Here is a 24,017-nt window from a genome sequence, read left to right as displayed (position 1 = left end):
CCCCATTTGTTTATGTTGGTCATTTGTCCAATTATCAGCCAATGTCACGTATCTGCAGATTTTTACCTATACCTTTTTTTACCTATCTTGGTTTATACTAAACATAACAGAATAGTAAAAGGCCGAATAATCCTTTAATGAAACAGGGAATGTGTACAACATTTATAAAAAAACCGTCATTGATGAAGGTTAATGTAAAAATGTTCTAAAGATCATGTTATGGACATATATAAATTATTATGTAAAACTATCCCTACATGCTCATCTAATGTTTCAGACCTGTACCTTTTCAAAACATGATAGCTGATATCTGTGCACCACTAGGGTGGCTAAAGAAATGTAACATATGAACAGTAAACTTTGAAGGTTTAATTTGACAGTGTTGTTGCCAGAAATCTTAAAACTTTTGGTGCCTGGAGGGATACTCAAGGCTTGTTTTGGGATAATTAGAAAGTATTTAATTAGTGTATATTCTTGATGTGGTCAGTGTATTCTATGTGTTATAGGGATTATTTTCATGGGTTGGTTGTGCTGTGAAGAATAAGGTCAAAGTCAAATACAGATAGGTGCATTTGCTGATAAATGTCGCATCAGAGCACCCTTAACCTTGCTTAATATGGCTCCCTCTGATCAATGCAGCTCTGTTACTTTAAGTCAGGAAGTTTGTGATCTACCTGGCGAGTATTTAGTTTAGCTCTCTTTCGGTATTTTAGGTGATATGAGGATGCGTTTTAGAAATCCAAAGAAACAAACGAATCTGAACCTCAAAAGATGAATTATAGAATGTGAATAAGGCTGTATTACCATAATATTGGTTACTGCTTGCTTGGCACTCAGCGCGAAGAGGTAAGAGCAAGGAAACATGATTGGTTGGCCCGTTGTCCGTATAAAGAGGCTGCATGGGTGAGGTGTCATGTCTGCTGTCTTTGGCATGATACTTCAGTGGCGGCAGCACATTTGGCGTCATGGGACTCAATAACAGTGCCACAAGAAGACAATATATGTACACACACATAATGACTCGTATGACTGAAAAATTGTTAAGTACGACGTTAAACGCCAAACATACATTCACACATTCTAACTAACAATGCTTAATCTCTGTCTTGGTTCCTTCGCAGCGCATTAAAAACATTTTGCCCCAGGAAAATATAATAATACTGTTAGGGAACAACTAATATTACAGGTATGAAGAAAATGTGACACAAAAATATTAACATTCAATTTACAGGTTGAGATCATTCTCTGGTTTAAGACGATTGTGTAATAACTCATGAGTCATACTATTGACTTTTGACTTTTGGTTCATTGTCATAACATTTTATTACCTATCATATACATACCTATGATACATACACACACACACATATATATATATAATATATATATATATATATGTTTTAGTGTATATATATATATATATATATATATATATATATATATATATATATATATATAGAAGCACAAATGTACAGCTGGCTCCTGTTCATGACACGAACTAAAGTTTTTCAAGAACTGTTTTAGAAAGGTGATGTCCAACTGGTCACATGTAATATGGAAAAGTAGGCATTTTCAATGAGGATCCCAGCCTGAGAAACAGAGATCTTCAATGATAATTCCCACTAGTTACATGTAATACAGAAAAGCAGAGATCTTCAGTGAGAATATCAACTAGTTACATGATATATAGAGAAACAATGATCTTCAGTGAGAATTCTAGACGGTTACTTGCAATGTAGAGAAACAGAGGTCTTCAGTGAGGATTCCACCTGGCTACATGTAATCTAGAGCAGCACAGATCTTTAGTGAATTACATGTACATGTAGTATCAGAGGTTTTGAGTGAGAATTTAAGCTGGTTACATGGATTATAAAGCCACAGAGATCCTCAGTGAGCATTCCAGCTAGTTACATGTGATGTGGAGAAACAGAGATCTTCAGTGGGAATTTCAACTGCATGGCTACGTACAGTATAGAATAGAAAGGATCTTCAGCGAGGATTCCATCTAATAACATGTAATACAGAAAAGCAGGGATCTTCAGTGAGGATTCTAATAACATGTAATACAGAAAAGCAGGGATCTTCGGTGAGAATTCCAGCTGGTTACAAGTAATACAGGAAATAGGAGATCTTCAGTGAGAATTCCAACTGGTTATACATTTCCACGCGTGAAATCCACATTAAATTTTGGAGTTTTTATCCCCATCCTTTATTTATTTATTTGATGTTTTATGCCGTACTCAAGAATATTTCACTTATGTGACGGCAGCCAGCTTTATGGTGGCAGGAAACCAGGCACAGCCCGGGGGGAAACCCACAACCATCCGCAGGTTGCTGACAGACCTTCCCACTTCTCTCCATCTTTTAAGTTTCTAATCAAATAATGTATCTCTTTCAAACTTTGATTGCATTTGTATTTAAGAACATTCATGTAAGTGTGAAAGAAATGGTGCTTCCACCCTCAAGTATTAACGGTTCCTTGTCGATGTCATACAAGATTAGGAAAAGGGTAAAAGTTTTCATGGAAATCGGAAAATTTCCTTTTCATGAAATACCTCTTCTTAAGAGGATTTCACACAGACCTTGTACAGAATAACAAACATGTTAAACAAACAGAATTATTGATACCAATCTTCTTCGCAAACCTATTAAAGTATATGTATATGTGTGTGTGTGTATGTGTGTGTGTGATGAAATTAGAGTAGCCACCTCTGTGCTGCATGCAGTCCATATATATGACATAGAGACTCATGCAGATTGACAGTTTCTTGTGGGTGTACAATTTTGTAGGTATGTGTGCAAATTTGTATGTATATATGTTTGGCGTTTCACGTCGTACTTAGCAATGTTTCAGGCATATGACGACGTGGTGTCATTACGTGTGTGTACATATTCTATGTCTTCTTGTGGCAGGGTAGGCCTAAGTCCGTACCGTCGAAGTGCTGGCGTCACTGAAGTATCAAGCCGGAGACACCAGATATGACACCCAATCCAGTCACATTATACTGACATCCAGTCAAGCAGTCATGTTTTCTTGTTCTAAGCGTTACACGAAGCAACAACAAGTACCATTGTTGATAATAATACTTCAAAGGTAAACAAAGCATTCTTTGTAGTATTGCGAAAGCAATACATGCCCTCTTTTGGTTTGAGCCGTCAGTTAGGGTATATCCAAGTGTATGTCAACAGACATCTTTGGTGTGACCAGTCCCGGGTTTGATCCCGAGTTTCCCGATTTAGAGACGGACGTTTCAACCATTAGACCACTGAAGCTGTCGCAAGTTAATTTGTGGTGGATGGTTAAAATCTGAGACTTAAACCTTTTAGTACAGTATTCTCTTAAATTGTATTTCATGTTTGATTTCAGAATTTATTCATGGCTTATCGCTGGGTTATCGAGGGATCAGTGTCACTTTTGATCCCTCAAACACGCCGAAAATGAACGGCAAATTTGGGACTTGGCACATTCTGCTCTTCAAAACATCTAAAACATGTATAAACCATGCAGCACCCATGCTTTGGACTAGCTAGGATTTACATACACACTTTCGATAGTGTGCCAAATATTATCAGAAATGTGTACCTAAACGAAGCGCCAAGCTACTCCATTTGGTGCTGGTTTATAGAATTTATAGAAAGTTCCAGGTTTTGTGCTTTCCTTATCATTCTTCTGGTTGTTTTATGCATACGGTAAATATATATACAATGGACATGCATGAGACATCGAAATGAGCGACGTAATGAGCGATTGCTAAATATATGGAATAACATGCAATTGCATTTTCCCTGAGAAAGACAATGTTGTAGTTTACGAATGACTTCTATCAGAAACAGTCATTTTGTTAGCGCAATCTATACAAAGAATATGACGATCGAGTTTTGATTTTAGCTGTTATCGTGGGATGTTAACAAGCAAGTTGTTGTCGCCTTGTGACATCTTCTGAATATGAAGTTAAACTGAAAGATTTGAAAGATTTAAAGCACAGTCCAAATACCTGTGATGTTTGAGTTCTGGGTTTCTGTTAAAATCCACATATCCGTTCATTCATCCATTCGTTTATTATCTATCTTAATCCCAGATGCCATATGCCTTGTGATATACACACTTAGGCATGTTCAGTGTAACGGTTGCGGTTGAGTTAATTTTCAAGCTGGCATCTCTTGATAAAGTGGTTTTTAGTCTAGGCATGTCAATAGGCCTACCAACAACGACGGCACAGCTTACTCAAAGCAATTTTGTAATATTTGGCTCAAGCAAATTTGCACGTATCAGTGGATATAAGGTGACACTATATAGATATTTCGCCATGCACTCTGCATAGTGCGTCCAAAGGTACACAACAAGATAGCGTTGTGGTAATATACGGCAGCTATGCTAGTAAGCACGATATATATGTATATATGCTTTAGTTGCTGTCAGCTACACGCAACAAAAAAGATTTCTAAGATCTTTGAAGATCACCTGTTAATTATAACATGATTTCACTGGTCGGGAACTTACAAATGCACCATGTACAGATGTCATTATATGTACACGTATATATATATATGATCTAAACTTTCGCCCCGGGATTCTTGTTATAATGTATAATTTGCCCAAAACGTTTATTTAATAAAAATGCTTAGCCTATATATATACGACCTATATATGTCGTGAATGACGCGACGAAATTCTCTGCGTATGCATGTGTTATAGAACAAAGACACAATAGTCACTTCTGTAGCCATCTTGCTTATTTTCAGACACCTCATAGTATCCTTCGGTTAACACTATATGACCGAGGTAAATATTTCGATAAGACATCTATCACGACTGCCAGAAGAAATATTAAACTATCTACACTTGTTATAAGGTTTTGTTCAAAGCGATACCTTCACAGACTGGATACATTTATACGTGTTCTTAAAATTCAGTTTAATAATTTACTTTAATTATCTATTCATTTATTTCATAGTTATAAGGTTATAGTTTCATATCGCTGAATAAGTATGCTATGTATATAAGACACCGCTTAATTCGGTGGCCCAAAGTGGTTACAACGTCCGCCTCGAAGTCGGGAGAAGCCGAGACCAAACCCTGGTCGGGTAATACCAAAGACTTCGAACATGGTACTCAGAAACTAGGGCAAGGAAACGTAATTAGTTGGACCGGTTTCACTATAGTGTGACTGCATGCCTGGGGTGTCAAGTGTGGCCGGTGTGTTCAACATGATTTACTTCAGTGGAACAACAACTAAAAAAAAAAACAAAAAAAAAACAAAAAAACGCAGAAGCGTGACTCTTTGCCTATTTGTTACACCACAACAATGCTGGCTGTCGTTGTTTTAATGAAATATTCTTGAGTACGGCGTAAAATACAAATCATATAAATAAATATCTATTACTCATGTATAGGCCTACAAGACAATACGTACAGGGTATAGGCCGCTGTGCGCACCTGGATTTCCCGGCTGAAATTATAGTTCACACGATTAATTGTGGTGAGTACAACATCCGAAAAATCGGTGAAATAAAACAGCTGACTGTCCTTGCTGACATTATGTGTCACTTTTTATAGTGATTGGAATTGAGTACAACTCGGGTTGGTAAAATTGCATTCTTTAATATACATGTAAACAATACGCCAATTAACAATGATACGGACACACCGTCGCCGTACCAGCGGTTTACGATTACGGACGGCTCCCACGATGACGTCACATCTGCGGAAATTGGGTCAAAGTTCTCGGGTCATTTCCGAACGAGACAAACAACGATTTGAGTGATCAACAAACTTTCAGGAATTACTTTGAAGATTGAACAAGAACGACTATGAAAAACGGTCCGAAAGAAAAGCGAAGGTAAGTGCCTTGTTGTCAACTGTTTGCCTGTATGTATTGAAGAGGGAGAATCGAAACTGTCGAAGTTGTACTGTCGTGTAGTGTTTGTAGCACTTGTCAAACGAAGCTGCCATGTTTGACCAGCGTGGTGGATGTCAAAAGTTTGGACTCTTGGGGTGTGCAGTTGTCATTTTGTGATCGTTGAATTTTGTAACAGCTGATTTCAGTGTCTGCCTATGAAATGAGTATGTGTAAAACTCATAATCGGCCAAATTAAGCACTTATTCTTGACACGTTTGCACCTTCCGGCCTGAATCCGGTCATTTCAAACAACAACAACGTTGTCAGGATGATCTACCTCAGCTTTCATTTTTGGCTATAAAAGGTGTAGCTATTCAATTTACGAACTGCACTTATCATGTCTCATATCGGGAGGCGACGAAGGTAGATTTTGTGAGCAGTTTTGAAATGAGCCAGTATGACTTTGAGTAATTCAATTAAATTAAACGTCGAGGTGTATTATTAACAATTTGATAATTACCTTCCTCAAAATTTGGACATTGAATTCAAAATCCAGTGGGGGCCGCAGTTGGTTAGGGTGCTAGTAACCCACAAGCCTCTCACCAAGGCGTTTGCTGTGAGTTCAAGTCCAGCTCATGCTGCCTCCCTCTCCCGGACATACATAGGATGGTCTACCAGCAACCTAAGGATGGTCATGGGTTTCCCCTGTGCCCTGCCTGGCTTCTTTCCACCATAATGCTGGTTGCTGTCTTATGACTGAAATATTCTTGAGTTGGGCGTAAAACACCAATCAAATAAATAAATAAAAATCTAGTGGGTTCATTCTGCATTCTGAAATTGGCTGTTAAATCCACTCTAAAACAACAACACACGTCCATTTCTGGTGTTGAAGAGAATTGAACCTCTAATACCACCTCTGCTAGAATAAATGCATTAGCAAGTTGAAATGTTATTGAAATACACAGAAACATTTTCTTCTTGTTTGGCAAACTAGCTTTGTGGAGTCAAGGCTAGTTGGGTCTACTAAAATTTTCAGAACTGCATGCATAAAGATATGGAAATCAACCTATAAACAAGGCAGAACCACTCAGCCAGTCTTAAAAGTTGAATGATAAGTTTATGGATGGTTTCACACTCATTATGGAGATAGAGTAGAAAGAACAATTTGCCCAATTAGTTGAGTAAGAAAAGGTTTCAATCAACGCTTGCTGATATCCTATGTGCATTTATCTGATTATTCTTGTTTTTGACTGTGGCCTTAAATACAATCCGGATTTTGGATGCACCTGATGTTTCGTGAGTGGACACCACGATTTTAAAGATAGAAAAGTCAACACTTGATCAGAGTTTAGTGATTAAATATTGCGGCAAAAGTAAATATAAGAAATTGTTGAAAATAAACCTCAACGTTAAGTTTAATTGATCTACAGTTTGATGACTGCATGAGCATCTGCATGTAAGGAAAGTGGCCTTGCATAAGTTTCCAGAATACAATGGCGTTGTCAAGTAGAACAAGTTTGACGCAAGCAACAAAGCTGCCAGACTTTCAAATAGTAATCTTCACAAATGTACTAGCTTTCATTTTACAGCAAGGAACATTTATATTACCCTTACTAACAAACACATGTAAACTGCTTATGTAAATGTATCTTGAGAATGTGCTTGTTTTTATGAATCAGTGTGGAAATCTTCCTTATGTGGGTACAGCTAGTATCAAGCCAAGTTCATTGACTGCAGTAATACTTAGTTGACCTTTGCTTGGTGATAGGAAATTGTTTATGCTTGTGTCAGTGGTATGTTGTCACTATAAATCAAATAGTAAGATAATAATATTGGCCAAATAATATTAATTGGCCTTTGTCATATGGGACCCTTTATGATCTAGTCATCTTATCTTAAAGTTAAGATGCATATTATATGTAAAAAGTGTTAAAAGGGTCATCACATTTGTGGACCACAATCAGTCTATTATTTTGACCCTACTTAAAACACAACTTAAAACGCAGTCAGCTGATCCTCTAATTCGACATATAGTTGAACAGACTTTCGTCAAGAAAGGTTTCGTATCTGATTTTGCTAGTGTATTGTTTGCTATTGTATATGACATTATAGTACTACACTGTAAAGTACATTAATGCACCTCCGGTAGCAATGACATTGGATTTTGCAGAGTCTTCATGTGAAATCCTATCTGAGAGGCTTTTGAGTACATCCGGCGGTGCCTTCCATAAGGAAGTCAACGATCACGCTAATGACCATTGGGGGTAATGACTTTACCTGTATGTAAAGCGTTTAGTAGCAATAATTTGTGTTCATACAAAGCAATTCAAGCAATATTTTGTACTGAGTTATATTTCCTTTGTCACAGTCTTGCCAATCAACTGGTGTTTTGCTGGTCCTTGATTGTGATCTTCATCAGGATAAATCTGTCTAATCCTGAGTTCACTCTTTTGAAATATTCTTTGTATGGAATGGTTTTTGTATTTATTTTTTTTACATACTAATACTCCATTTTTATGACATGTTTCTTTCTTTTATATAAATGTTTTCAGAGAACACATCTTGAAAGAATATACCAAGATAAATGAGAAGAACAAATGAATGCGTCCACTGGATACATTGGTGCCATACAATGAAGACTAAAACTTTTAAACAGAATTTGTATTCTAATGTACACATGTTTCAAAAAGACTGTTCAAAGTAAGTGTAAGTAACAGATTTGATCAAAGAGAACGTGGAGATTGTAGGCATGCATGTACATGTACAGATGCTTTGGGTTTAGCTTATCTTAGTCTGCTTTTCTGCTTATTGTGGAAGTTAGATGTTCTTAATTACAACGTTAAACCCTAATTAAAGAAAAAAAGGTGGTGAAGAGACATAAAAAAAAATGGTAGCATTAATTATTGCAAGAATTTATCCTAGTGTTTTGAACAGTGGCCTTGAGGACCTGCTTTTACAGCTGTGATAGTGCTCAGTGGAGCAGATTTTATAGTTCACCTTAGTATTATACTATAGTCAGGCATATGTATTCATTCTCAATGTGTTGTCATATGCAGTATTAACGCTTATCTGTGTTTTCTTAGTGTACATTTACAGTGTAAAAACTCTAGTTCTTCCCAGAGAGTCCGACAGTAGAACAAATATATATACATGTATGTTGGTTGCACTTAAGACAAGGAGTGGCTGTTTTGTTGAACAGGCGCCTCTGGGAGCATGCATTAATTGAACAATAACATGAATTCAGTCTTAACTTTTGGAATGCGATTTTCTTTCTTTCCCTTTTAAAGACTGAAAATTTGAATCATCATCAAAGAAACAGCTACATTACCATCCATGTTTGGAATGTAATCCATACACCACACTCAGGCGACAAGGCTATCAAACTGAGTTTAAAAACTCAGGAATTCAAGTGGTTAGTTTGAATTAGAATGAGGATCAGAAGAGTAAAGGTGACAACTTCATGAACTTTTTAAATGTCATAATTATTCTGATTAGTTCAGGTGTCTTGTTAAGAAGTGGGATAATTGTTTGCACTATGTGGTGTGTGGTATAGTATTAGGTCATCTGCACTCCATGACCTTGATAGTGTGACATGTATCCAGGATGTGTAATTGTCCTTACATGTACTTAAAAGGATACAGAATCATTTCTGACTGGTTGATATTAGAGATAGGCAAGTCTAGGCTGAATTTTAGGTATAGCAGGTTTTAGTGTGCCCAAAGTTGCAGAGTTAACACGGGCAACTCCAATCTCTGCCAGTCAGCATCGATAACTTTATAACTTTAAATACATAGGCTGTACATCTGTTTATTTCCTGAAGAAAGACCATTCACCTTCAGTGGCTGCTCATTTCTAAGATTTCCTCCAGTTTGTATACTTGAGGCATCATTGTACAGCGCTACACAAAGGTGATAAAGCTTGTGTACATTTAAAACTAAAGCCAAGAATAGGATGACTAGACATATACATAGCATCAGTATTATCGTTAATATGGATTACACTTTCTGAATATAGCACAGATTCTAGTGCTGAAATTTGGCTGAGACCACTGCGGGTTTCGAACCAGCGACCTCAGAGTCAGGCACCAAATCGCCAGCAATACATGTCAACCATCTAGACCACTCGACCAACAGGCCTTCCACAAAAATAGAAGGTAGTTGACCGGTAGACTTTACAGCGAAATTCAGAAAGTGTAATCCCTATTAACGATGATACTGTTACTTAATCCACTTTCCAAATGACATCTACACATATCTGATATATTCACCTAAAAGGAGTGGCGTCGTTTGTGACCATCAGAGGGGTAATACATGTTCGCTGTAAAGTCTACCGGTCAACTGCCTTCTATTTTTGTGGAAGGCCTGTTGGTCGAGTGGTCTAGATGGTTGACATGTATTGCTGGCGATTTGGTGCCTGACTCTGAGGTTGCTGGTTCGAAACCCGCAGTGGTCGCAGCCACTAAATTCTGTGCTATATTCAGAAAGTGTAATCCCTATTAACGATAATACTGTTACTTAATCCACTTTCCAAATGACATCTGTACCTATCTGATATACATAGCATGTATTACTATCACGATATACAAGCTGAATATATTGTATGTTGTTGTGAACACTGTATAATAGACACGATAAAAGCATACATGGCTTTTTGTCACATATAAAGGGATGCAGAATCGCAGCTGGATGGCTTGTTGGGGATATACTAGGAAAGACTAGTTAGAGCCTATATATATGCTAAGCTGAATTTTTGAAAGTAGTGTACATTAAGTCAATAGGGCTCTAGGATTTACCCCAGAAAATGCTTTCCCCATTGTCAGCCAATCAGCGTTGATTCTGTATACACTAGTTTGAGGTATATATACACATGGTGTGTACACACCACTGCATTTATAATTTTTTTTGTACGTTGTTATGGAATAATACATGTAGAATAGCATGTCAGATTTAACCTGCTGGTCAAGTAGTTATAGGGAACACCCAACACCTGTACATTTATGAAATTTCTTGTGGATTATATATGTATTATTATGTATTTCAGCGTACCTGTGTTGAAGACACTTTGTTACCCATAGTGAATACAACTTTAGTTAAGCAATTTGAGGGGCTGTGACTTATCCATTCCAGCTAGTGTATTGTATAGTCATAATAATTACAGTATACATATAGTGCTCACCTATGTTTAATAATGACCTTATTCATATTCCATATTACCCTTATTCTTCAACATTTTCAACCACCCCTGAACCATTATTTTGAAACATCACTCTGTGGGGTGTACAGAAATAATTTAAATGGTTAAATCATTTTTGCATCATTTTCATAACAAATATATGCTTAAATTCCACTGGAAAAAGTGCTTTGGTTATTAAAATGGTTGAAGATTTCCAGTATATAGAACTACTGAAATGATCAGATCTGATATACTCTAGTGTGCATACAGCTAGATAATTGTGTTCTATTCTGAAACAGTATAAATTCTTTGGATTATAAAAAATGGGAATCTAAAATTTTCAAGCAGTGTGCATACTATATCAAAGCATGATGACTATAATTTATTTTAAATTTATTTTATTTTATGAGGAACCCATTCAATCTAAATGTTTTCAGCCAAAATGACCACAAAATAATTACCACAGTCATAGACTGCACCTTTTTAAAAACACCTTACATAATGCAATTCTGAGAGGTATGATTTTGAAGATGATTTTAAACTGAGCTTTGAATTGTAGTTTTGTTAATCAGGCATGTTTCCAGTCAGAGCAATCATAGTGACGCATGACAAAATAATTTTTATGGCATTTTGCCGTGACAGTCATAAAGCTTGAGAAAAAGTATGTGTGTATTGTACATAGCATGTACACATATGCACAGAAAGGTACAACAGGCACGAAATAGGGAATGTACATTGTATATTGTATTGGGTACATGGTGGATAGTAGTATACAGAATAAATATATGCTGCAGTGTGCAGGATGGAATTTGTAGTCAGACCCCTAACTACAAACGAAAAGGGGCAGGGTGTCATTTTTCCAAAAGGGGCATTTTTAAATGTGAATACTGACTTTTAAGGGCACTCTTTTCAGACTCCTCTCAAAATGTGCCCTACCCCTCTAGAAGGCCATGAATGTCCAACCTGCCCCTTAGTGGTGGGGGAGAGAGGAAGGGCTGATAAGCTTTAGTAACCAGCAGCTGTAAGTAGTGTCGAAATTTGTTGTCATAACAGAATGGATATGGAAGGCACAAACTGAATACACATTCTTGGGTACTAGTGAATGTCCAGGGTGCAGAGCAAATGAGGAGGGAACAGAATGTTTGTGCTGGTTGGCTGGCGACAAAATGTTTGGTTCATTTCTCAAACTCAAAATAAAAATGATCTCATTTGAGCTCAGGTCATTACAAAATTACCTCGTGTCATTCTAATGTTCATTTTTCTGACATATAAATGATTATTAGTTGTATTTTCTCCTCCCCCATGTTTAAATTACCTTGGTCTAAATGAAATCTTATATGTTTCACATTTCACATATTTCCTCATTTTTTGTCCTGATTTTTTAAAATAGGGAGGGCAGGCTAATTTTGTATTTCCCGTATGTTCATGGGTGACGGTGTTTCCAATAAATCTCAACCGATGGCAGTAAATATGAATAAAACAGAAAGGTTACGAAGATATTTAAAATATGCCTCCAAAATAAAAAATTAGTTTCTTCATTTTTTGGGGGGCAAATCTTCATTTTTTCTAAAACCATTACTTTTGTTTTATGGTACCTTTACATGTACATGTATGCAGTGAATCCTATTCGGCAATGCCAATAAAACAGTGAAATCATGGTGATGCCAGTACTGAATGCTGTTCACTTGTGTTGTCAGTAATCATGGTAATGGAGTTCAGTGTACAAAGTCAGAGGAGTGTTACAGCTGATTACCTGTGGCTTTAAGTATGTGGTTATTTTGCCTTTTCAAATGAGCATAATGAATAACTGGATATATTATAATAACTAACAGTAACTTTTGATGTCCCCACCCTGTATTACCCCGCTGTGATTTTCTCAGCCACTTCCAGCTTTATAATTAGCACAAATTTCATGCGATTAAAATTACACCCCCTTCAAAGTACATACATGTAGGGATAGGTTGATAGAGATTGTTTTTAAATAAGTGCAGTCTATGACTGTGGTAATTATTTTGTGGTCATTTTGGCTGAAAACATTTAGATTGAATGGGTTCCTCATACCTGCCTTGTGAACATGTATTGTGTTTTATATTTGTATGAATGATAATTACCTTTTTGTGCAGTTTATGCCTATATTTCTTGAAATTTCTCTTATGAACAGTTAAAGATACAAATGTACTTACCTGTCAGCTCTCCCGTTTTTAGTTAGAAGTCACGCTGTCACAGTCAGTGTATTAAATCTCACAAAAATATTTCATAATAAGGTTGTATGATGTTTCATCGTGCATAGCATAGCAGAAATATTTTTAATCTAGCCAAAAAAAGCTTCCGCAAAACCCTTTTCTCCTGGGGGCTTCATAACCTCCAGACTCCCCACCAGAAATTTGTCAGGGGCCTGCTACCCATGGACCCTGGCTGTTTGGGTTTCTCAGTTCTTTTGTCACGTGTGTTGAGAGCTCCATGTAGAAGATGTGATGATACACAGAACTCTTACTCTTATACGCATGTATTACACATCATATTACGCTATGGCATTGTCAATTTTTCCGTATGTACATCATTTGGTTTTGCGTATACTAGTACTGTGTCTTAGTTTTATTATTATTTATTTTTATTTGAAAAAAAAAGACAAAAAAGAAAAATTTCTACCACATAGTGTTAGGTAGCCATCCAGCTACATGATCAAATTGGACAAGTGAAAACAAAAAGCTGTGCTATTTGTATTTCCATTTTTTTACACTTTTAACATGTAAAAGTCTGTTCACACATCTCGTACAAAAATGGCGTCACTGGCTTGGTGCAGCCCTTAAGCAAAGGCTGCATGTTTTAGTCAAGGCTGTGGCTGTAAGTAACAAGGTTTGTCAGGTACCTGTCACCCTCTTCCTTATCAAACCATAAATCTGACTATCATCATACAGTATGTATAAGTGGAAAATCTTCCAACATCTCGTTAATCATTAGTTAATGAATAAGTCAATCATAATGGGCTATTTGGACATCCTTGTTCACATTGTTGGCTAACCAACTGCTCTGCCATCAAAAAAGGAGCCTGTTAAAACAAGTCACCATCTCTTCAAACTATACAGTTATGACACATTTTATTAGGCTTTAGTATAAGAGTTTCTTCAAGTAAAAGTCTAAATTAGGATAAATCTGTATAGTTTGACCATCAGCACAAACTTTTGTTGTTATGGCCACGCTTTCAGGTTTGGAAAATTTGGTTGTGATATTGACCAGATTTTACTTCAATGTAGATGGTGATATTATCTAATGTTTTGTTTGCTGGAATTATGGAAGAAATGATATTAATTGAAGTAAATTGTTGAAAAGTTTCTTTATCATTTTAAATATCCAAATGTTTATAGAAAGCAATAAAATAATGATTATTTTAAACTTCCTTTAACAATTACCTGGTAATGCTATTATTCAGGAACTGTTAGCAGCAAGGGGAGTAACTCTGCCAGCCATTCATGTATTGCGAACGTCTGGTAGGAGAAAGAACATGTATGGGCTTGTGTGTTAGCTGGATATTATCAGTGATAAAATAGTTGAACCATAAAACCTCACTTTTTTATCCTGGGGCCAAATAAAACCAAAATTGGCTCGGGCATAGGTCAGGAACTTGATTCACAAAAATTTATCCACTTAACTTTTCTAGAAATTATCTTGACCTCACCTACATCTGTAATGCTATCAAATTGCACAAAACTGCTAATGAATAGACACCATAACCTTGATCCATTTGTAAGTTGACATTGTCTGACCCTCAAGGCTCGCTTGTGAAGTGGAAATGAAAACACATCAATTAAGTCTGTTGACATACTATTTATGTACTATATCATAAACGTGTATACATGTAAATGTGTGGTGTGAGATGAACCATGGCTAATCAAACAAGAACAGGTTCCGGTTGGTGGAGACCAGATTGCTGCTGACGGTTGGTTGTTAGGTAGAGTTGAACAATGCTGTTGTTAGCTATATCCTAAGGGTATAGGACAGTGTAGGATGTGCAGCCCCATGAAGTGGGTTGGTAAAGAAATATTATGTGATGACTTCTCATCTGATTACACAGCATCATGTTCACAGACCATCACTGGCTCTGAAAGCTTGTCTCCACTACAGAGATACATGCATACTGAATTTCACCCAGAGTTTGGTGTCTAGAAATGTACTTTCAGAATTGCATTAAGGCTTTAATGTAAAGTTAATGAGACTAAGGACTTCACACAAAAAAAAAACTCGTTAAAAGTGGCCCCATAAGGTGGAAAAATCAATCACAATCATGCAAAATGTGTTACTTGAAAAAAGCTAAACTTTAGGTGGAAAACAGTGCTCACAGTTTCATTACTAGTTTTTTTGAAAAGCCAAACAAAACGAATGAGTTTTAACTGAAGAAAACAAGAAAAACAAAAGGTTAATTACGTTTGATTCCTTGTTTCCTCATTCACCCACCTGCACATCAGCATCCAAGCTCATTATTTCATATTTTGCCGGGAAATTTTCATAAAGGTGACATCTTCATAAACTACGAACAAAATAGTGATAATGAAAAATAAACATTGTTCTTCCCTTTATATTTGACATAGTCATAGTGATAAATAAAAACTGCTCTGCCGTCTGGAATGATTTAGCAAATTATTCTGACGGAAAACAAAGAATCAAATGTCATTGGCCCAATGGATAGGTGTGCAACTGGAATGTCGTCTAAACTATACATGCAGCACGGATGGTGCATAAAACATTTCTAGTTTTCATGCATTAACATACATGTACATTCTGTCTGCAGAGTTAAGATAAAGAGCGTGGTAATGGAGTTCACAGTGAAATCAGCTGAAATTTGAAGCATGCAACCGTTAAAATGTACTGTAGCAGATTCAGCAGCTTCATGTGTAGCGCCATGAAACCGGTGCATATATATATATATATATATATATATATATATATATATATATATATATATGCCTAGTTTTATACATTCATGTACATGCATGAGTTATCTCTCTCTCTGTTTTCTCTTCATTTCACTTACTGCTAGGCTACACATGCACAATCTGTTAATTGTTTTGATAGATGACATGTGTAAAAAAAAGAGAATAGCAATCTATAGACACGAGGGGCAAAATACACGCACATGCCAGATATATGTATACATTAACATGGGCTGTCTTTGATGTGAATGTTGACAGACATCTATGAAAGAATGAAGGGCGAGAAAACATCTGTATGTACCTGTATGTAGGTGAAAGGTTCTTGTGTTCCATAGAAGAGTTCATGTATAAGCTGAAATCATCATTATTTATTGATGATTTGATTGTCAATTAACACTACAAGTATACTCAAGAATTGGTAACTTATATGATGGCGTTCAGAATTATGGGTCGAGGAAACAAGAGTGCCTGATGTAAACCACCGCCCTTTGATAAACTACTGATGATCTTCCTCAGGAGGTTCTTACATGTATGGGCAGCGTTATGACCGAGGATCCTCCCACCAGTGTGGTCTCTGTGAGTTCAAGCCCTGCTCATGCTGGCTTCCTCTCCAGCCGTAAGTGGGAAGATCTTACAGCAACATGTGAATGGTCGTGGGTTCCCACCAGGCTCTGCCTGGTTTCCTCCCATCATAATGCTGGCCACCGTTGTATAAGTGAAATATTCTTGAGTACGGCGTAAAACACCAATCAAATAAATAAATAAATAAATCTTACATATATGTACACAGTGACACCATATTGGTAAAAAGTGGTGTTTAATGAATGTGAGACAGCACAGACTGCTGCACGATCACTTTTGACTGCTTATTGTCATGAACCCTCTATGAAGAGTGAGGATGAAAGAATCTGAAAATTCCTTAATATGGGAATTGGACCAGGACCTAGCATGTTCGAGTGATTGAAAGAAGTCTGATCCACGGACCCACTCCTAGAGTCGCATTACCTAAGAAACATAATGGGATGACTGTGTAGCACCATCTCTCACACAGCCAATTGACACAGCACTGACACACTGTCTGATGGCCATAACCATGCTGTTGTCAGAACAGGAACTGTGTGATAAGGCATGGTTTTGGGGCTTCTGTTTTAAAAATCATGTCTTTAAGTGCACTTTTACCATGAGGAGCCTCACAGTCTGATTTGCTATTGAGACTTCAAGTGGAAATTGTGAAAAAAGCGAGGGCCCTATATAATATGCGCTATGTCCAGACCTTCAAAAACAGCAGTTGCATCAGCTCTGTTTGACATTTAGATTTTGAGGAATTGTGGAAAGTTTAGTGGACTTTATGTCGAATGAATGTTACCATGAGAATGAGTGGCTTGGGTGCAGGGGTTGAAAGGGAGTCCGTTAAAGGTGGAGAAACGTAAAAATGACAAAGTTCACATGAAAAAGTGCGGAAATTTAGTCGTAAATGTGACTTTCAATATTTTTTTCGATTTGTTTTTGGAATAGAAAAAAAACACCTGAAAATTAATTTTGTATGGCGAGCATGTGCGACCACCTTTTGGTACATATAGTCTTCTTGCAATAATGTTTTAAATGATGATGTATGACATGTTTAATAAATATATTTGCTCTAGAATTTGGTCTTTTCAGCTGTTAAGAACTGTGTTTCAATCAGGATTTTGATCATATTTATGTTTTTTAGTATATTCATAAATATTACCATAACTCTTGATTTAGAATATTATTATGCAACGGCGATAAATACCAATAGGTGGTTCCAGATACCCACCATACCCAATGTACCCACCAAAAAAACCCCTCTTTTCCTGAAAGAAAGAAATCCCAAACAATATTAAAGGCCATATTTGCAGATAAGTTTTGCGTCTGATTTTGGCATCATTTTTATATTTTCTTCTCTTTTTAAGTTCAAACAAACTATTTATTGTTTCTTAAAATAGCGAATCAGACACTCTGGGACCAGAGTGTTGTATTTTTGTAGCCACTGAGGTATGATCTGTACTGAGTTTACATCCCCTGTTGTTTGATACATCATTGTGATCATTTGGATAGATGCATACATGTATAACGCTCTGGTTGACAATGGATGTGAAGCTGTGGTCAGATCTGCAGACACAGTTTTTTTGTTTGTATGTTGCATTGCCAGACTCAAGAACATATGTACTCAAGAACTGATACCATGTACTGCATACACCACCAATCAAATAAATAAATTTCTTCATTGAAACTTTTGAGAGTTTGCTCAGTAACAAAAGGGTGGAAAGTTTGTGGGGAACAATTGTGGCAGAGGTGTAATAGTGTGGGACATAATGGAGTACATGTAAGTGTTGTAGAAGCTCACTTGATATACATGAACTGAGGTGAGCATTATCAGGAGAAATGAGGTGAGGGGTAGGGGGTCGAATATGTCAGATGTATATAGGTTAATTTGTCCAGCAGCGCCCATAGCCTGGACTTTGGCACCGTTTCCTCTGTGTTTTGGCCAAACGTCTTTGACACAGAAAACTTTGTGCTGATCCTGAGCGCTATGTGCTGTTAGTCTTGTACACCTCTATAGATAGCTGAACATGTAGGTCTGAGCCTGTTTTAGCCCTTCCTGAGAACTGGGCCAGGCTGATGTAATACTACAGTTATCTGCTGCATTACATCACTATCACACTATCAGGGTTGCTAAGACTTACAGTGAGCACAGTCTCACCTCCCCAGCATAGGTGGGGTAGGGTCATTATCTACTCTATTGGGTGTGAAGATTTGGCAGAGGTTTTACAGACAAAGCACATGGAGCGTGAAAGGAAATAAGATAAAAGTAAAATAATGTAACTGTAAATATAGGCACTAAAAATATGTAGGTCTAAAATAAATCAGTACTGGTGAGCAGCTGTAGGGGTTTTATAACTTGTGAACTATTTCACTTGACATGGTAAATTTTGTTATTGTGTTGAAAATAGGCCACTTCAGAGGTGTAAAAAATAAGTTGGTCAGGTGCCTGAAGAGTAGTGCTTTTGTCCAGCGATGTTTACCTGACTGCCGTCGTACGTTAAAGGGAAAAATTCTCTAGCACGGTGTCAAACACTAATCAAATAAATAAATAAATTTACAAATTAAATCCCAATCAGTTAAATAAATTATATACATAGATAATCACTGAACTATAACTCTACTGTTGTTATATCATACACATGTATGTATGTACACATACATGTAAACAGATGGATGTTGTCTGCAACTTTTTATTTGGTGAATCAGCGTCTAGGGGATAGAATCTACTTCCAGTAGCAGTTATGGTACCCTTAATGACACTTACATGTGTCAGTATACCACTGTATTCAGAGAGATGTACTGCAACTACATGTACATATATAAAGATGTATATATTACAAGTAAAATCATTGCTAATATCATAGTTAAATGTATACATGTACATTTATGTGTAATACTGTACAGGCAGTACTAAGAAGTGTTCTTGCAGTACAATTGCCCTCTACCACCCCACACTTCTCAGGCCTAGGTCTGTATGACTAGAATGCTGTAGGTGCCTAAAACAGTCCAGTTGTGGGTTCTGAAGAGGTTATATTTAGCCCTGTGCTCCACTCTTGGTGCCTTACCAGAAGTGAGGTGGGTAGTTGACCCACATGTTGTGAGGGTCAGGCCAGCCCAGGCACCTTGACCTGATCCATGACCTTACCTGTACCTCTGATATAGGATTATCAACGGTATTATCCTCCTCTTAGTATGAAGGCTGGTTGGGGAGGAAACAATGACACCATGGGGAAACCTGGTGTCATTTCTCCCCAGAACCTTAGAGATGTAAATTTACTTTGTGTGCTGTGTTATTATCAAGGTGTGCTGTGTTATTACCAAGGTGTGCTGAGTTATTATGATGCTATGCTAAGTTATTATGAATGTGGGTTGAGTTACTATGACAGTGTGCTGAGTTATTATGAAGATGTGCTGTGTTAGTATAAAGGTGTGCTGAGTTATTATGGTGCTGTGCTAAGTTATTATGAATGTGGGTTGAGTTACTATGACAGTGTGCTGAGTTATTATGAAGATGTGCTGTGTTAGTATGAAGGTGTGCTGAGTTATTATGGCACTGTGCTAAGTTATTATGAATGTGTGCTGAGTGATTATCAAGGTTTGCTGAGTTATTATGATGCTATGCTAAGTTAATATGAATGTGGGCTGAGTTACTATGACAGTGTGTTGAGTTATTATGAAGATGTGCTGTGTTAGTATGAAGGTGTGCTGAGTTATTATGGCGCTGTGCTAAGTTATTATGAATGTGGGTTGAGTTACTATGACAGTGTGCTGAGTTATTATGAAGATGTGCTGTGTTAGTATGAAGGTGTGCTGAGTTATTATGGCGCTGTGCTAAGTTATTATGAATGTGGGTTGAGTTACTATGACAGTATGCTTAGTTATTATGAAGATGTGCTGTGTTAGTATGAAGGTGTGCTGAGTTATTATGGCGCTGTGCTAAGTTATTATGAATGTGTGCTGAGTTATTATGAATGTGTGCTGAGTTATTATCAAGGTGTGCTGAGTTATTATAAAGTTTACTGCATTATTATGAAGAATCTATTAACACATGAAGAGAATGGCTTTGAACTCTTTCTTTGATCCCAAATTTCGGTTCCTGCATGTGTACGTTAAAGAATGGGAACCAGTTTTGCAATTAATTTTACTTCGCTGATTTAAAGGAATGAAAGCACTGAGAAGCACGTATCTGTGTGTGTTCATGTATAGGAAGACACTTTTAATCCTTCATTAAGGGATTCTTCATGTCTTCTCATGCGATTTTATCTGTTTATTTTTGAGGTTCATGTTTGATTTCATCACAAGACTTCAGACTATTGCTCTATATATACAGTGTACATGCAGCAGTTGACATGGAAATCAAAACTGTATCCAGGTCATATTTTTGTTGTTAACGAGGCATGATTTTTACCTGTGTATTGAAAGTTTCCATGTTTCCATTGGTACCACTACTATGTCAACAAGTAAATAGTGGATGTACTTGAACTTGGTCATGTAGAAAGTCATGAAAAGATCTTTCTGAAAGCTCTAAGGAAACCATGTTTTTCAGCAATCAATAAATTCAAGATCGAAATTCTGATTTAGATTCATGTATATAGCGTATAGTTTCAAAGTCAGGTAATGGTGAGAAATTGTACCAGTAATTTGCAGAGATTTGCACATGTAATTGTTTTTATGTAAGAGTAATGTTTAGTGGATACTTTTGATGGTGGGAGGAAAACGGGCAGAGCCTGGGAGAAACCCAAGACCATCCGCAGGTTGCTGACAGACCTTCCCCTTGTGCGCGTTTGCAAGACTTTTAGTCAAGCAAATTCTGAAGGCATTATTCTGTGTTGACTGATAAAATTATAGTTTTTGTGAATTCCTGAATGTGACCAATCCTATGAATGTACATGTTTTGTCTCACTATTCTAAAAATGTGACTAAATTGCCCTGAAATTTGGTCTTTCTTATGCAAAAAAGGGTGAAGAATTAGAGTATGCCTTAAACATACATTTTTATCCAATTTTGAGTCTTTATATACCCCCAAAGCTTTACGGTAAATGATCTAGGATCTTCCAGCGTATCCTTTGTAAGACACCTGAATCTCGAGCAGTCATTACTATAGATCATATTGGGAAGGGTCACAGTAGAACGTGGGGGGTGGGCATAAGGAAAGTGTTACGACCATATGTAGAAAGTAGTGACATGAAGTCTAGTTCACATGTACTTGCAGATAGTAATTAACTAGATGCGATCTGATAACTACCATCCAAAACACTTAGATTTGATTCTGTAGAATGCATCGCATGAATGGGATAAATTTTTCATTAATAACTAATATGCATGTACTATAGGGCAATCATTCATTGAGTCAGTAAGCGGATATAAAGAGATGATCATTCCAAAGTATATCAGAGCATCTGTATGATATGCAGTAGGCATATAATTTCGAGGTTGTTTGAGTACAAGACTGCACAACCAGGTGTTGTATTACAAGGGTCTTTTTGTGTCTTTGTTCACTTGAATGCCAGACATCAAGCTCTTCCTTGTTGTACACCCATCTCCTACACACCATTGGTTATATAGCACAGTGAGGTACTTGTAAATGTACACATTGACTGGCTGTGTATGAGGGTGATTGTGGTGGGTATATTACATCTAGCTCCTGTCACTGTCAGGGTGTTACCTCATCCACGTGGTGGTGTACTAGCACAAGGGGTGAAATGTACATGCACCTAGTCAACTATGGGTAGGACCAGGCACCTTCCTTATTACATAAACACCAGGTTCAGATTGCACTGATAACGCAGTTCCGTCTGCATTTGACATAACTTCGTTGTTTTTTCAACCACATGCAAGTGCAGAGTTTCCAAGTGAAAAATGTGTTAAAAATAACAACTCGGAGGGTTGTTATAGTTGGCGCCAATTCTCTTTGATTCTCCATTACCCAGTTTAGTCACCAGAAGTACTCACTGATGCCAGCAAATGTGCCCTCTTTAAAAAAAATGCAGATTCTTTGAAAGTAAAATGTAATAAATATGATGGCATCTTTTATATGTACAGATACATGTACACAGGTGCATGGAATTAGGTATAATATTCTAGGATATGACATTTGTTTTACATTGTGCAGGTAAATGTGTGAGCTGTATGTGAAATGGATTCATAGCCAATAATGAATTGTACAGATTTCATAAACCTGAACTGGTGAAAATGAAAACAACTAGGGAGGTTCGTAAAATCATCTAAATAGTTATGCATAGGTTGGTAACATAAAGTTTGCAGGCTTATCTGAAATCATAAAGAAAGCTGTGATAATTCAAAGAATTTCCTGTGGATATACCTGTACAAATAACAGTAATGAATGATATATGATTCATAGACCTGAAAAGATGGAAATAAAAACAGTCAGAGAAATTGTTAACACCATATAAATAGTTAGGGATACAGTGTGCAGGCCTGTTTGTGTATTAATCAGAAGATTAAAGACTAACATTTATATGCAGCCACACTTTCGCCCTCACCTGCGCTTGCATTTTTATACATTTAATTGTTTTATAAATACGTGATAGCTGCTTCTCCATTTGGTTTTCAATTCGGGTTTCGTCCACATTATTATATTCTTCAAGTCTTAAGTATTCAGCTATTTTATTAGGTAGATTTTCAGTATGTAATGGTCTTTTCATTTTTTTGCTGGTATAAGTGAAGTGTTTATTATTGTTTTTTCATTGAATAAGCCTAAAATGACTGTAGCATTGTCGCTTTTGCTTGTAAAGTTGCACTCCTGCTTTAACCACCTATCAGCTCTTGGCCAAAACATTTTCACACAATTTCACACTGGATAAATAAGTATAAGTGTTTCATCTAATGTGTTTCTTGGTGTCGTTCTTTTGATTTTTTCGCTAAAAACTACCCAAGCTTCGATGTTTTCATTCTAAAAGGTTTTTTTTTATTGTCTTTATTATATCTTTGAAGTATCTACCTCCAACACTCTTCAACTTATCCCCAGTGTAGAGTGTCATCATAATTGTGTCCCAGTTATTTTCTTCAAAAACAAGCTGTTTCCCCCAGGTTAGTTTTAAAGTTAGTCTTATACTGTTAATTTCTTTTAAAAAATACAAGGTGGGCAAGGTAGTGATAAGAAAACATGAATCATTTTGGAAAGTGCCAAAGATTTGATAACCGTTATTTTACCAAGGAGTTTGAGGTTTCTTAATTTCCATTTTTGTATTTCTACTTTTAATTCCTCTATTCTTGCAACATAGTTAATTCTCCATATCATGTTGAAATCTGTAGTTGAGAACTGAATGCCTAATGCGTTTAGTTCATTCACCCTGTCTAAATGTACATCCTGGCATAGCTTCAGATTGCACCTGGACAAAGAGCCTATATCCAGGCTGCTCTTGTTTTCTGTATATAAATTTTTAGCCCTGAGTATTTGTAATATAAATACAGACAGTGTAGTGTTTCTACTAAGGTGTTTTGGGATCTATCCAGAATCAGTTGGGAGTGTTATCAGCATGTTGACCTA

At 36.8% G+C, this 24,017-nt stretch overlaps 1 protein-coding gene across 1 annotated transcript in view; it reads left to right on the top strand.

The window, feature by feature from the left end:
* The first annotated feature begins 5,721 nt into the window (after window positions 1–5,721).
* Window positions 5,722–24,017, top strand: part of LOC135468869 (hypoxia-inducible factor 1-alpha-like) — a 70,625-nt gene continuing 52,329 nt past the window's right edge. The window contains 1 exon segment of the mRNA XM_064747329.1: window positions 5,722–5,840. Within this exon segment, the coding sequence (XP_064603399.1) occupies window positions 5,812–5,840 (29 nt within the window). The 5' untranslated portion in view covers window positions 5,722–5,811.

This window comes from Liolophura sinensis, chromosome 6 (genome assembly GCF_032854445.1).
Source record: "Liolophura sinensis isolate JHLJ2023 chromosome 6, CUHK_Ljap_v2, whole genome shotgun sequence".
Taxonomy (NCBI): Eukaryota; Metazoa; Mollusca; class Polyplacophora; order Chitonida; family Chitonidae; genus Liolophura; species Liolophura sinensis.
Note: the sequence above shows the minus strand (reverse complement) of the source record. Positions and strands in the feature narration are given on the sequence as shown.